The 14,932-nt window shown below is 32.4% G+C and overlaps 1 protein-coding gene across 2 annotated transcripts; it reads left to right on the forward strand.

Moving 5' to 3' along the window:
- Positions 1 to 13,219: 13,219 nt before the first annotated feature.
- LOC133789724 (agamous-like MADS-box protein AGL80) lies at positions 13,220 to 14,235 on the forward strand. Of its 2 annotated transcripts, XM_062227489.1 has the most exons (2): positions 13,220 to 13,613; positions 13,679 to 13,824. In XM_062227489.1, the coding sequence occupies exons 1-2, from the start codon at positions 13,247 to 13,249 to the stop codon at positions 13,693 to 13,695; spliced, it is 384 nt and encodes a 127-aa protein (XP_062083473.1). In that variant the 5' UTR covers positions 13,220 to 13,246; the 3' UTR covers positions 13,696 to 13,824. The 2 variants fall into 2 exon arrangements, with proteins under 2 accessions (XP_062083473.1, XP_062083472.1); XM_062227488.1 differs by having other exon boundaries at positions 13,220 to 14,235.
- Positions 14,236 to 14,932: the final 697 nt, after the last annotated feature.

Below are 14,932 nucleotides of genomic sequence, written 5' to 3' on the forward strand. Positions count from 1 at the left end.
AATATTGGTGCCACTCCTAGCATAATAAAGGAAGAGGTGTTCCCTGACAAACTCTGTTGCTATTTCAAACACTTAATCTCTTCTTCTTACCTCTACAATCTTAATTGCATATCTGTAAACACCTGCTGGAAATTCTGAGGGGCAGGTGAAGAACTCAAACCCTAGCCGTAATTCCCAGCCTCGGTATAACCACCACCAGGTCTCATTAACTGCCTTAGATACATACCCCCTAATTGAATATGTAGTAATTAACTTGACCCATTAAACATGATGAGCATATTTAGAAGCCTTCCCCACTGAAACAATTATACCATACCGCATTCACAAACCACTGCGGTACTAAAAACACACCCACAACAATCAAACATCAATCATAACTCTTGCTCTTCCAACATACATATGCTTTCAACTCCAACATGCAACTGACACATTCATATAATCACTGAGCACGTAATCATATAATCATATCAATATTCAAGGATTAAGCCCTAACACAATATCAAGCTTCCTAATAAGGTATGCATGTAAAGCATTTATATCCTATTTAAGCAGTTAAGCACATAACCACATAAATAGTTACCATACCCTGGATGAGGATTGTCTTTAGTGACGAGTGTACATGCCCAAATTCTCTACAAGAACCCTTAGCCTTGGCTCGCTTTGATACCAAGTTGTAACGCCCTACTACCTAGGGACTGTTACGCTATGTACTTTAAACAGTGCTAAACTCGCTAACGAGTCATTTGGCCATAATCGTCTAACTAAATGTGATTAACGGTTTAGGGTTAATTTTTTTTTATCAAAGATACAACATTTCACTAAAACGTTTACTGTATACATTGGGATCCCAAAATACATTTTAAAGGTTAATTATAATAAAAGAGTTACAACCAACCGACCTAAGTAGCAAAATAGGGTTTAACACTAGTTCCCCTTTAAACCCTCGGTCGTGGTGGTCGAGCAGCTGCATATGTACACATCGTTACCTAAGCTCTTCAACTCAAGGATGTTCCATCTTTCTTTTTCCTTTACCTGCACCACATAGCACTCGTGAGCCAAGGCTCAGCAAGAAAACTCAACAAGCTCATAACCAGACATTAACATGTCACTAAATCATAATAAGCATGCCTAGCAGTAATAACCATATTCATGCATGCATGCAAGTCTAAATAAATGATTATGGGGTTCTGCAACCTGCATAGATGACTAATGAGTCTATCTCTGGGGATCTGCTCCCTGAATATATGACTAATGATTCTATCTTTGGGGATCTGTTCCCTGAATAGATGACTAAGTAGTCTATCTCTGGGGATCTGCTCCCTGAATAGATGACTAATGAGTTTATCTCTCTGGATCTGCTCCCTGAATAGATGACTAATGAGTCTATCTCTGGGTAGGTGACTAATTAGTCACTCTCTGGGTAGGTGACTAATGAGTCACTCTCTGGGGCTCTACACCCTAAGTCATGTAACGTTTCATTCACTTGAGCCTTTTGGCCCTGGCTCTAAGTAACTAGCCTTTAGACTAGACAAGTGCTTTAGTTTTCTTCGACCCTAGGTTCAGTCAACCATTTAATGCTCATGTTGATTAGATCTAAACATTTCAGCTATGCATTCAATAAGCTAATGCCGCTCTTGACTCATAGGCCAATTCCATATGACCAACGCTCAGTACTATTGCCGATCATGACTGATAAGTCAAGACTTCACGACCAGTACTAACACCAATGCCATTTATGACTAATGAGTCAGTGCCACTCACAAGTAAGCAATGCATCCAGGCATATATCAAATGTCAAATATCCAAATATAAGGCATTCAGGATGCTTACTCAACATTCACCAGCATAATTATGATCATGCACATTTACAGAGACTCAAGCTTTGATCAATTCCATATTCAATATTCATGCCATGCCATTATCACACGTACCGTATGCATCACATGCATTACATACTGGGTGCAGTTTTCTTACCTTTGGTCCAAGCACATGTTACCAATAAACGACCCTCAAGCACGATCCTATTTCCAAGCCCGTATCGATAACCTAGTCACAACCATAATATAAAAATCCCATCAAAATGAGTAAATAAATACTTCCGGACCAAGTCCTAGCCTCCAGGACGTCGAATCCTACCACACCGGGTAGTAAGATTGATCCCGAGCCCTTAGGTTTAAATTCCCATCAATAAAAGCTCATTTTGGCCATTTCTGCCCTTTTGGGTTGTGGCCTCAAAAACCCAGGCTGCGACCTGATCAAGAACAGGGGCTAAACCCCTTTCTGTCTGCGTCGTGGGCCACGACCTAACAAAAAAGGGCAGTGGCCCAAAGTGCCTCCAATAGCCTAAAACTTCATTTTTTTTTTAAAGCCTGGGTCGTGACACACAATAGAAGGGTTGCAGTCCAACCACGAACACAGCCAAGAACTCCATTTTTCTCATTTTAATATCTTCCAAAATTCTATCCAAACATACCCAAATCTCATAAACAAAGTTCCCACTCATCTCAATGGCCCAAAACCATCAAAACCCAAGCTTCAAATCATTCACAAACTCCTCAAAACGTAAAATCCAAATTCAAAACTTAAGAAATTCTAGGAAACAGAAATTTGGAAATTCAAAGCTTAAATTACCTCTGATTATGTCGTTTCTCACCAAATCCTCCAGCTAATAAGCTTCTAATCTTTCCTAAAATCATTATGACTCAATCCTTGCTTGAATATGAGTCCTAAAACTCGAGTTTCCTTTGAAAATGCTAACAGATGTCAAAAAAAGAACGGGAGAGAAAGAGAACGTACTGAACGTTCTTTTTATTTCCGACAGGTTACTTCGAGCTTAAGTAACCTCAAGCAAATCCTAATGCTCGGAGTCCCAAAAAGGCCCCTGGGGTAAAATAGTCAAAATTCCCAGAATTCCCTTCTGATCTTACTAACTCCCAATTTATCATCAAATATTTATTCCCATTACCCAATATCCCAGTAATGTGCTAAATACGCAAAATACCCCTTGACTCACTTCGAGTCAAGTATGGATCACGTTGTGACTTTCCCACTAGCTCGGTCCCTAGGATCGTCTCATGTCGAGTAACCCAAACATACTCACATAATAATGTGGTCCCACATATATATATCACATATATGCCAAATATACCCAAAACGTGCCAAATTATGAAAATTGCCCAATTAAACAGAAATGGGACCACATGCATATTTAATACACCTAAACATGCATATCAAGTCATATTATAATATAACTCACATATTCACATAATGATGCACATAAATATCATATAATCATATAATTCCATAATTTTCCATCCTGACCCCTTAATCAAGGCCCTAAGCCTTATTAGGAAATTTGGGACGTTACATCAATCATCTCATCAGTCACTAAAGCCCTGTCGTCCACTACTGGAGGCATATCAACTTCACCATGTAGGTCCACTTCACGTATTGCTGCAGAAACCCATATCTATGTATGCGAGCCTCCACCACATCTTGTTTCTGATTCAGCATATTGACACACTTAACACATGGGCATCTAACTTCTCCCGAAGCATTCACATAATTCTTGGCCATTTGTATAAATGCTTGAAGACCATTCTAAAACTCATCAGAGTTACGTCATCTATTAGTTATCCAACTCTTGTTGTTATATTATTTTGCAATATAATGTAATATTATATTATTTTATAATATAATGTCTTAGATTAAATAAATGTGACAAAGAGTGTCACATATTGTAACATATAATAGAGAGTTACAATATTTAGATATATGTGAAATATTTAAATATGTAACATATTTGGTGTTACAAATTTAGTCACAAATTTGTAACTTTCAAATATTGCCCATTATTGTGTAGATTTGTTGTTAAGCAATATTGAGATGAATTTCTTAAAGACATGTGTGAAATGATTGTTAGAGATATGATTTTAACCCCAATAATGTGTTTTGGGGTTTCAAAATCAATTGGGAGGGTGTTGGAACCGTTTGGAAAAATAACACAATTTTGTGTGCTGAAATTGGTCAGTGGCCGCAGCCTGGGGAATAGAGGCTAGTGGCCGCGACCACTGATGTTCTTGGCCGCGGCCACAGGTGAAAAACTGACCAAGTTTTTTCAGTTTTTTCCAACTTTTTTGAACGGCTCCAAAATCCTAAATAACTCCCAAATCTCATTTTTAATTTCATAAGCATCCAATTAATCATTGGTAACAACCATGGGGATTGGTGGAATTTGAAATTGAAAGGGCGTCTCTAAACTCTATAAATAGGAGCATATTGCTCACTTGTAAGACAACTTTTATATCCATTAGAGCACTTGGCTAGAAAACACCTAGATGCTTGATTATTCCAGAAAACATTTCCAAAATCTGTGAGAGATCCCTTAGTGCTTGAGTTAGGGGGAAATAAGCTTTTGGACAAAGGTTTCAAACCTTGTTCAAGTTGGTGATCCCCAACACTCTTCACTTTGGTTGTGTGAGTGAGAGTTTTTTTTCATTGTTCCTGTTCTTGTTCTTTTATTCTATTGCTTTTCATCTTCTTGTATTATTCTTTATTTACTCTTTTGTTTATATATTTTGTTTTAGAGTTGTAATCTCATCTATAATTTTCTTCCTACTACTTCTAATTTATTTGTATATTTTTGTTATAGAGTTGTATTTTCTATTTCTATTCTCTTCTACTTCTTTATATATTTACATGTATCTTTTTGTTATAGAGTTGTAACACTATTTAATCAATAATTATTTATTTATAATATTTTTTCTAGAGTTGTATTTTCTTACCAATTTCCATTGAGGCAAATTACATTTTCCTAACACTTGTCAATCGTCATAACTGATTCAAGTGGAAAATAAATTATCACATGTGATAATCATAAAAAACTACATTTATTTGCTAATAATTTTTTTATCACCAAAACACTAATTTTTTCAAGTAAATTGTGAAATCTTATTGAATTTTATGAATATAAACTATCAAATTTTATGAATATATTATCAAATTCATTAAATAAACAAATATTTAATTATAATCTTATTAATTTAACATTAAAGAATATTATTTTAATTTATTTAATAATCATCAAATTATTAATTTATTTTCTACTTTTTATTTTAATAAAATTCCAAGAGTAAAGTTGACAATATTAATTACTTTATTATAAATTTTATTCTACTTTATAAAAAATTTATTAATTACATTAAAATCTACTAAAGTTTCGGCAGCATAACGATCATAATCTAACCTATCCCAAAAATTAAAATCTGCATAAAATATACAAAAACAGTCCCAAAACATACATATAATTGAATATAAAGATTTAAATCTCATATCAACAACATAAATCATATTATAAACATTTAATTAGATTTATCTAACCTAATAAACTATTTTTTATATTAAATTCTATTATTCATATAAACATATTCACATTTATATACATATACATACGTATTCATATTTATATACATATACATTCATATTTATATTTATATACATATACACATAAAAATTAAACATGCATATATTAATTAAAAAAATTATATCATCTAATATTTAAACCTATCATATGCATTTTTTATAACATAATATTTAATTAAATAAAATTAATAAATATATTTACAATCTATCCCTAAAAAATACAAATATAATTAATTTAACAAATATAAAAATCTAACCTAAAAAAAAATTAACACAATATAAAATAACCAATTACACAAATAAAAACTTAATTTAACACTTAATCAATAATAAAAAACTTAAAAACAATACCCAAAAGTCAGATTATAGCGTTATCTTCCATCAATAATCTAATCCCAAGGCTCGGGCTAGGCACAAGTAATCTACAAAAAAAAAAAAATAACCCAAAAAATTTCAAAAACTCATTTATACCAAACACAAAATACATACATATACTAACAAAACAAATACATTTTAAACCATAAAATAGAAGGAAAATAAGATTAGATTACCAAAACAAGGAAAAAAAATGGCACCAAAAAGCTCGGGCCAATGGAAAACTCTCAGTTTTTCTCTAGTTTTTCCATAATTTTTTACAAAAAATGAAAAAGAAGGCTCTGCCTGGGGGGTTATATCACTGTGACCTATAGCGACGACATGGTAATGACCAGTCATCGCTAATATAAAACGCACAGTTTCACTCAAACGGTGAGACCCTACAACGACGACATGTCACCACTATAGGATAGTGAATAGTACACGAATCCTCTCGTGTGTTATGCGTCTACCTTACATCGACGACATGTCGTCGCTCTAGGCAGTGAATATTTGGTTTAAATATTTTGGCGCTTCACTTTCTCACGTTTTTTTACCCTATTGCGAAGACATGTCGTCATGATAGAGTACAAAATTACTGACCAGTTGAGTAAATTGGACTCTATAGCAATGACATGTCATCGCTATAGGGAGTGAAAAATAGGAAACCAACTCTTGGCGATTAAGTTCCTCCCTGTCCTACAGCGACGGCATGTCGTCGCTATAGAATAACATATTTCCCTCTCTTTTTTTTCCACGAGGACTCTACAGCGACAAGTCGTCGCTATAGGGGGTGCAAATAGGCAACCAACTCTGGGCGGTTGAGTTCCCTAAGCATCCTACAGCGACAACAGGTCATCGCTATAGACAAACATATTTCTCTCTTTTTTCGACGAAGACCATACAGCGACGACATGTTGTCGCCGTAGAGTCAGTTCCCACCTCGTGTTCCTTCCAAAATCCTTGTACCCTACAGCGACGAGGGTATCAGAAATTTGGAGGGTCTAGTCGTGTGTTGTTGACAACACTACAGCGACGACATCAATAAATTAAAAAAAAAAAAAAATTGTGGATTTTGCCTACATACAGCGACGACTTTGAAGTTGTCGCAATAGATGTCGTACTGTAGAGTCTTTTTCTTGTAGTGTATTCTAATTACAGTTTAGTAAACATGCCATAATTTCCAATCTATCTTTGTTAGGATTATGAATCTATCTTGGTCATTCTTAGATTATGCAAAGTTCCATTAACCTTGCTTATGTGCTCGTGGCTTACATCTCCTGATAGACAGAATTCTCTCCTCTCCTATTAAGGTATGGCTTTTATTGTACAAGACCAAAATTATAGAAGACCCAAAAAAGGTATGAAGAAATTAATAATACCGTTTTGTATTTTTTATTTATTTTATCTTTTATTCTTTATTGATTGAGCTGATCTTGGTGATAGCTTGAGAAAAATGATGATCTCAGACTAATGATGAAGATTTATTCATATAGGTGGTCATAAACAAATTAGATTATTCATTATTTTATCTGAGTGTTTTTTCTGGAACCGTTTATATCAATATATAGCTTTTATAGTTCGTTGACTATATATTGGGGTTGTCGATTTAATAGTAAGGGCCTGTATTTGATCTTGAGTGAACTACCACTACGGGACAAAAGCAATAATTTTTTTTTTCATATTTTCTCGTATGGGTCAATTGTTATCTTAATTTGCTTTGCTTTTCTATTATACAATTGCTATTTGGCATATTTTATAAAACGCCCTAATCTTTGTAAAAAATTTACAGCTGATAAACTTATAGAAGAAAGTCACTTATATTATATGAAAAATCTCAGTGGAGCCTTGCTAAAACATGCAAGTTAGACCCAATAATTTAAAAAATAAAAATAATAATTTTCATACAACGATTTAAAAATAAATAAAGTTCAAGTCTCACTGATAAGTTCTGAAAAGTTAAAAATAAACATAACACTATTCTTTAGAAATTGGCATTAAGCTGGTCGATTTCTCGCTTATAGGGTACCCCCACGTCATACACACCCTGACGTTGGAACTCCCCACATCACCACGCGTGCCTAAGAGAAGTTCTATTTGCGACCTGGAAGGGAAAGTAAGGGGGTGAGCTAAAAGCCCAGTAAGGAAGTATAAACGACACACAAGTAAACACAACAAAACATATTCACATTTATACATCGTTACACATCATCATAAACATCATTATCATAAATATTATCATCATAAACGTTATCATCATAAACATTATTATCATAAGCATCATCATCATATCTTTGTGAACATGACCCACTATTTTGTTCATGTCACATTTTGAGGTAAACATGATCTCTGGTCCTTGAATAACCTCAGCGCGCCCGCCCTATGAGTTACGTCTTTATATCCTTAGTAACTCGGGTTACGTCTTTATATCCTTAGTAACTCTTTTGTTATGTCGTGTTCATCACACTAACAACCATTACATATCATACAACATACATAAATACATGCAGTTCAGTCATATCAAAGTCAAGGAAAAATACATGATTTCTTACATTCATCATCAGATCATAACAACATTTCATACATCATATTACATGGTACATCATCATATATCATTTATCCTTATACAAGCTTCATAGCATAAGCAAATAGAATTCTATCTAACTTCCTTACCTCAAGGTCCAAGCAAAGCAAAAATTGACAAATTTCACAATGAGCCTATAATCATAATCAAATAGCATTATTAAGCATCACATAAGACTTTCTTGTGCCCAACTCATAAATCCCATGTGCACCCATGGTGAAAACTAAACATATTTTCCAAACATGCACATTTATTCATAAAATCATCAAAGGAATAATGCAACTTATACCTATTTTACATGAATGGTTTTTAAGTAAAAATCACATGGTTGAATATTAGACATATTTTTTAACGTAAAAGTGCATTTGCATGCAACATGCATACGTGGGAACATTATTAAAAAGTGACGTTAAAAACGACAATTCATACGCGCTTATTTCTATCATTTTCAAAATAGCGATTTAGCAACATACTTTCTTACCATTATTTATCTCTTTAAAATCACTAAGTTGATTAAACATCTGAAAACAATATTTTTATTTCATAAAAATAATTCATTTAACATTTTTCTTAGTTTCTCATAAAATAATAATTCTATTTATTATTTTAAATAGCATAGAAAATAACAAAACTTGTAGTCATTGAGAAATACTTAATAAATTTCTTGTTTCCTTTAGAAAATAATTTTTCTTTTCAAATTTAATAATAATTATATGATTAAATGTGAGAATTAATAATTTAAAGTGTGGAAAATGTATTTTTACTTATAATATTTAAGACTTGAATTTTTTAGGTGTAAGACTCTTAAATTTTAAACAAAATAATTATTTGAGCTTATTAACACAAACTTTCAGCAACTAGTTATTTTGTCTAAAATTATAAGTGAATTTAAAACCAAAATATTTTCCCATTTAAATAAAAATTATTGCACCTAAATAAAAATGTGAAACTTCATATTTACATTTTAGAAAATATCATTTTTACATATACATAACTTATGGTATAATTTATTTGATGCACTCACATTATTTATCTCATTTAAAAGATCTTTTTTATTCTTAATAAAAAATTTCAGCAATTATTAATTCATTCAAAAATCACAACTTGGATTTAAAACTATATTTTCCTCATAAAATATACACAAAAATTTTTGCATGTATTAATTGAGTAAAAACACCATTTAAATGTGAAAGAGAATGTCTTTTTATTTACTTAAAAATAAAATATCACTTGAGGCATCACATGTGCATTTTAAAACACTGTTTCACTAATATGCTCACAAATTATATATATAAAAAAAAAACAACATTATTTCACCAAATCATGTTTAAACAATGTTCATAAAATGCTCTTATCCATTTAACAACTTACCCTACATTCACCTACACTTGAACACCACATTATTACATCTAGCATGAAATTTAATCAACATAAAATCAAACACCAAATAAGACCTTATGTCAAAACCCTCGTGATTAACATTTCATGTTTCTTTTGTATTTTTTACAAGAATATTTATAAGACAACATTATCATAACACCAAGCCAAACTTATGCCCTAGAATGTTTCTAATAGCATTCTTATATATTTCCCAATAGATCATAAAAATCAAAATACCATGGTAACATAATATAGGATCCCTACAAGGATCATGCGTCTAATATCAAGATGAATCCAAAAGAATCAACAATTAAAATCAACTATGCACACAACCATTTTTAATCACCTTAGGCTGAAACCCCTCATGCATCAAACAAAAACAACCCTTCAACCCAAAATCAAAAATAACAATCCACCAACAAATCAAAGGAAAACAAAACAAAATATCATTACCAATCATCAAACCATAACCTTGCCAAGAAATCAAAACAAAACATAGGTAGAGGGAGGAATCCAATACCTCTCTTGAAAGTATTCAAGAACTCAAATATGGCCACCACCTTGATCAAATCTCCCTAGGGATTTCGAATACACCACACAAAAGCAAAGAAAAAAACGATCTTAGATTCAAGAAGAGGTAAAAACTAACGACAACACTATGAACCCAAATACTTACCCTAGGGATTTCGAACCCTAGCCTCCAATCCTCTTGCAACAAAATCCAAACCTATCATCACCATCATTTTGCCTTGCTTAGAATCAAGATGTAGAGAAAAAAATAAAAATGCTTAACCCATACCTTAGAATCCCTAGCCTTGGCTTCTTCTTTCTCCTCTCATTCTCCTTCTCTTCCTCTTTCTCTCCTCTCCCACAAGCTCATGCCCTTTCTCTACATCTTGATTCTAAGGACTAAAGCAAGTAGTACCGAGGACAAAAAAATCGATAACATGTCCTCGGTACATGTATTTTCACAAAGGCAAGAGTCGTCCGCGGGGTGGGAAAATATTAAGTTACTATACCGAGAACATATTCTCGGTATAGGGTCTTAGCATATACCCAACGAACAGACCCCTTCTTCTTCCCATTCTTGACAGACACTCTCTCTCTCCTCTGCAACCTCTCTCTCTCACTAAACTCCAACTCTCTTTCTCTCTTTGACTAAAATCCCACTTCCAAGTGCCAAACCTCTTACCAAACTCATTTTTCTTCTCTATTTCTGAAGGTAATATCTATTTCTCTAAGTTGTATATATATTTCTATAACTTTCTAACCCATATTTTTGTTTTGGCATTTTTTTGTTTTAAGGTTTTCTAGGTGCGATTTTCGGGAGGATTGGGATACATTTGAAGGTATGTTTTTATTTTTTCTTTGAAAATTTTCAATTTTTTTGTATAAATTTTAATCCGAAAATTTGTTGTGGCTTTGTTTGTTTTTAGGGTTTTAAATTGGTATTTGGTGTTTACAAAACCATAAGAACAACTCTATTGGTAATTGTTTTGATTTTCTTTTGTTTTTTTTTTCTATTTTTTTGCCTTTTCCCCTCCATTTGGTAATATATATTTATATTGTTAATTAAATAAAAATATGATTTTATTTCATTTATATTTGAGTGTTAATTTGGAATATTTGAAATGATAAAAATTAGATTTGAGTTTAGTTAGATTTGAATTATAACATTCGAGTGTTCATTTTTAAGATTTGGTTAAATAATGTGTGTTAATCTTTGGGTGCTAAATTTAGTATGTTGTTGCTGTTAATATTATTTTTTGTTATGTTAGTAGTAAAAAATTATATTTTATGAATATTGATGCTTTGTTGTTGTTAATTTTTAGTAGAATTATGATATTTTGAATAGAAAATTGAATAATTAATAAAATTCAGACTAATAATTATAAATTATATGGTCATTTCCAATGTATTTGTATTGCTTTGTGTATGTTCTGGGACTAGATATTTTTTTTATGTGTTATTTGCAGGTTTTTAAATTTTGGGATACATGAAAATACAATCGTTATGCTGCCAAATTTTTTATAGAATTAAAAATACTCAATAAAATTTCTAATTTAATAAATAGTGAATTGATAAGTAAAATAATATATTTTTAATTATGGTTAAATAAATTAACAATAACATTGTGCAACCAAATTTTAATAAAAATAAACATTAATCTTGAATATTAATTAAATAAGTAATAAATCCTAAAGTAATTAAATAACTTTGAACCAAATCTTAGAAATTTTGTGTAAATTAATAAAACTATTCAATAAAGCATAAGTAAAATATATAATTTAATAAATACTGAATTAATATGTAAAAAAAATAATATTTGTTAGTTCTGATTAAATAAAATTAATAAATATATTATTAGAAAATCAATTTTAAACATAATCTTAATAATTATTCAAATTAATTTAATTGTAAAAATTAACCATTAATTGTAATTAAAATTAAAATTATTATTTGAAGTTAGAAAAAAATATATCAAATTTAAATAATTTTAATAATATTTACACTCAAATATATTACAGTTAAATATCATAAAACAACATAATTAATTTTAAAGATCATAAGACATTATAAAAATAATATTTAGTAAAATAACTAAAATACCATAATTGTAATGAAAATAACTAAAATTAAAAAAAAAAATCAGAATTCCTAAATTATATATAAATTAAATTTTTTTTTGAGAAAAAGTCATAATATTTTATGTAAATTTCATCTGTACAAAAGTGCAACGTATGAAAATATATAGTAGATGTACAAAGAAGTAGACAGGATTTGGACCGTAATTCTAGGATCATTTACATATACACGGTGATAGTATAGAATTATTAGATTTGACATATCTGTATAACTAGAAAATTACACTGTATCTATTTAATTAGAGATAATTAAAATATATTAAATATACTTTTCAATTGGCTTCATAAAAATTTGATGTAATTACACTATATAATTATTAAATACTATCAAATTTAAATAATAATTATTAGATAATGTTATATTTCACTCTATAATTACTATCAATCTTATAAGAATTAATATATAATTATACATCAAAATAGTGTGTAAAAAAACATTACTCCGCATACTTATTGGAGTAACGCCTACAAATTAGTTGAGGTTCACGTGTGCGCGCACACTCATTGGAGTAACGGTAGATACAATACATTGATGTAGGTGATTAGGTGGAAACACTTATGCATCATGTACTTATCATATATCATTACACATGTATGATGTATATTATCCTATTCTTTAAACTAACCGTGGTTTATTATGCTAAATTATATAAACATATTCAGTAAGAGCCCATGGTTTAAGCCACAATTAGAAGAAGAAAAAAAATCTTCCTAGCGTTATAAAAAAATTCAATTAGTTACCATATTTTCCTAATAGTAATACCCCCAATACAAAGTTACAAACTCCAACGCTACCTACTACTATGAAATTTGTGTATAAAGAGAATTTTGACATAGTACGTTCTCTCTCTCCCAGCCACCAATGACGAGAAAGAAGGTGAAGTTGGCTTACATCAACAACGACTCCTCTCGAAAAGCCACTTTCAAGAAGAGGAAGAAGGGTCTGCTAAAGAAGGTGAGCGAGCTGAGCACGCTGTGTGCTGTCGACGCGTGTGCAATCATCTACAGTCCTTACGAGGCTCAGCCGGCGGTATTCCCGTCGACGGCGGGGGTCAACCGTATCTTGGCAAGGTTCAAGAAGATGCCGGAGATCGAGCAAAGCAAGAAGATGGTGAACCAAGAAGCGTTCCTGAAGCAAAAGATCGGCAAGGTGAACGAGCAGGTGAAAAAGCTGAGGAAAGAGAATCGCGAGAAGGAGATGAACCGACTCATGTACTCCAATCTCTGCGGTAAGACCAATCTCCTAGGCTTAACTGTCACGGATTTAAATGATCTCACTTGGCTTATTGATCAGAACTTGAAGGATATTAATAAGAGGATAGAGAATGTGGCCAAGAATACGACCTCTGCTCGGATGGCGGCTGCGGCTGCAACAGCGCCGGTCGTGAATGGGAATTTCGATGGGGAAGTGAAAGCTAATGTGGTTGCTCCGATGGTGAACGTCGATAACAATGGTGTCAATGGCGCCGTGCAGAGGCAGCAGTGGCGGGTCGACTAGGCCAACTCTCAAGAATCCAGTTAATAATAATGCTGCGAGATTAGGTGGAAATGGCATGATTTTGCCAGTTGGGGACAAGAACAACGGCTGTGCTACTCTATTGTTTAGATTTAGTCATGGTGATTGGAGTTATTTGTGTTTGGAGTTATTTGTCTTCTGTAGTTGGTCATGTTATGTTATGTTGAGTTAATTTGTTTTATGTTTTAATTAAGTAATGTCAGTGTTGTCTTGTTATGTAGTTTCTTCTAAAATGAAACTTTTGAGTATTGGATTTTGAGGTTAAGAAATTGGATTTTGTTTCGTGCTCATGGTGCCTCATGTTGTAAATTTACAAGACCAAGCAATACTAAATGTGTTGACTGCGTTTTTAGCCAACGACGTGAGAACGTCAAATACGACAAGCCTTCAAGAGAAATAAAAACGACACAGACAGTTTAAACAAGAAAAGTAAATAACATAGGAGATTTTTATAGTGGTTTAGCCCCGATTGTCGGTAATAGTCTAATCCACTTAGAGTTGTGATTTATAAACCTGTACTCAAGATCAGATGGACTGAGCCAACTGAGTTTCTTCAGTACAAATTGCAAAAATACAAGAATTCTCTGTCTAGAATACTCAAACCCAACTTTCTCTCTCTAGAATACACAGTCTCAATTTTCTCTCTCTAGAAAGAAGAAGCAGAAGAAGACACTCTCTCATCCCATAAGCTCTCTATTTATAGGCCTGGGATCCTCAACTGATATCCCCTTATGATAGGGATATTTTATTATATTTATTACATTTAAACATTCAAAATTCGAAATGTAACAAACCCCTATTTGTGGGAAGAATGAGAGATTCCCGCGTATGTTGTTGAAGCTGTCTCTGGGAATCTTGACTTAGTCTCCTCTAGCTAGTTGATCCACCTCCTACTGACCACTCATGCAAGTGTTGGTCGGACGTGCATGGTGGTAGGACATGTTTTCGTGGGTTGAACGTGCATGGTGGTAGGACATGCACTTTTCTCCTCTAACATGGCACTCTCCTCTAGCATGCCATGTTCCTCCTTGA

This window comes from Humulus lupulus, chromosome 7 (genome assembly GCF_963169125.1).
Source record: "Humulus lupulus chromosome 7, drHumLupu1.1, whole genome shotgun sequence".
Taxonomy (NCBI): Eukaryota; Viridiplantae; Streptophyta; class Magnoliopsida; order Rosales; family Cannabaceae; genus Humulus; species Humulus lupulus.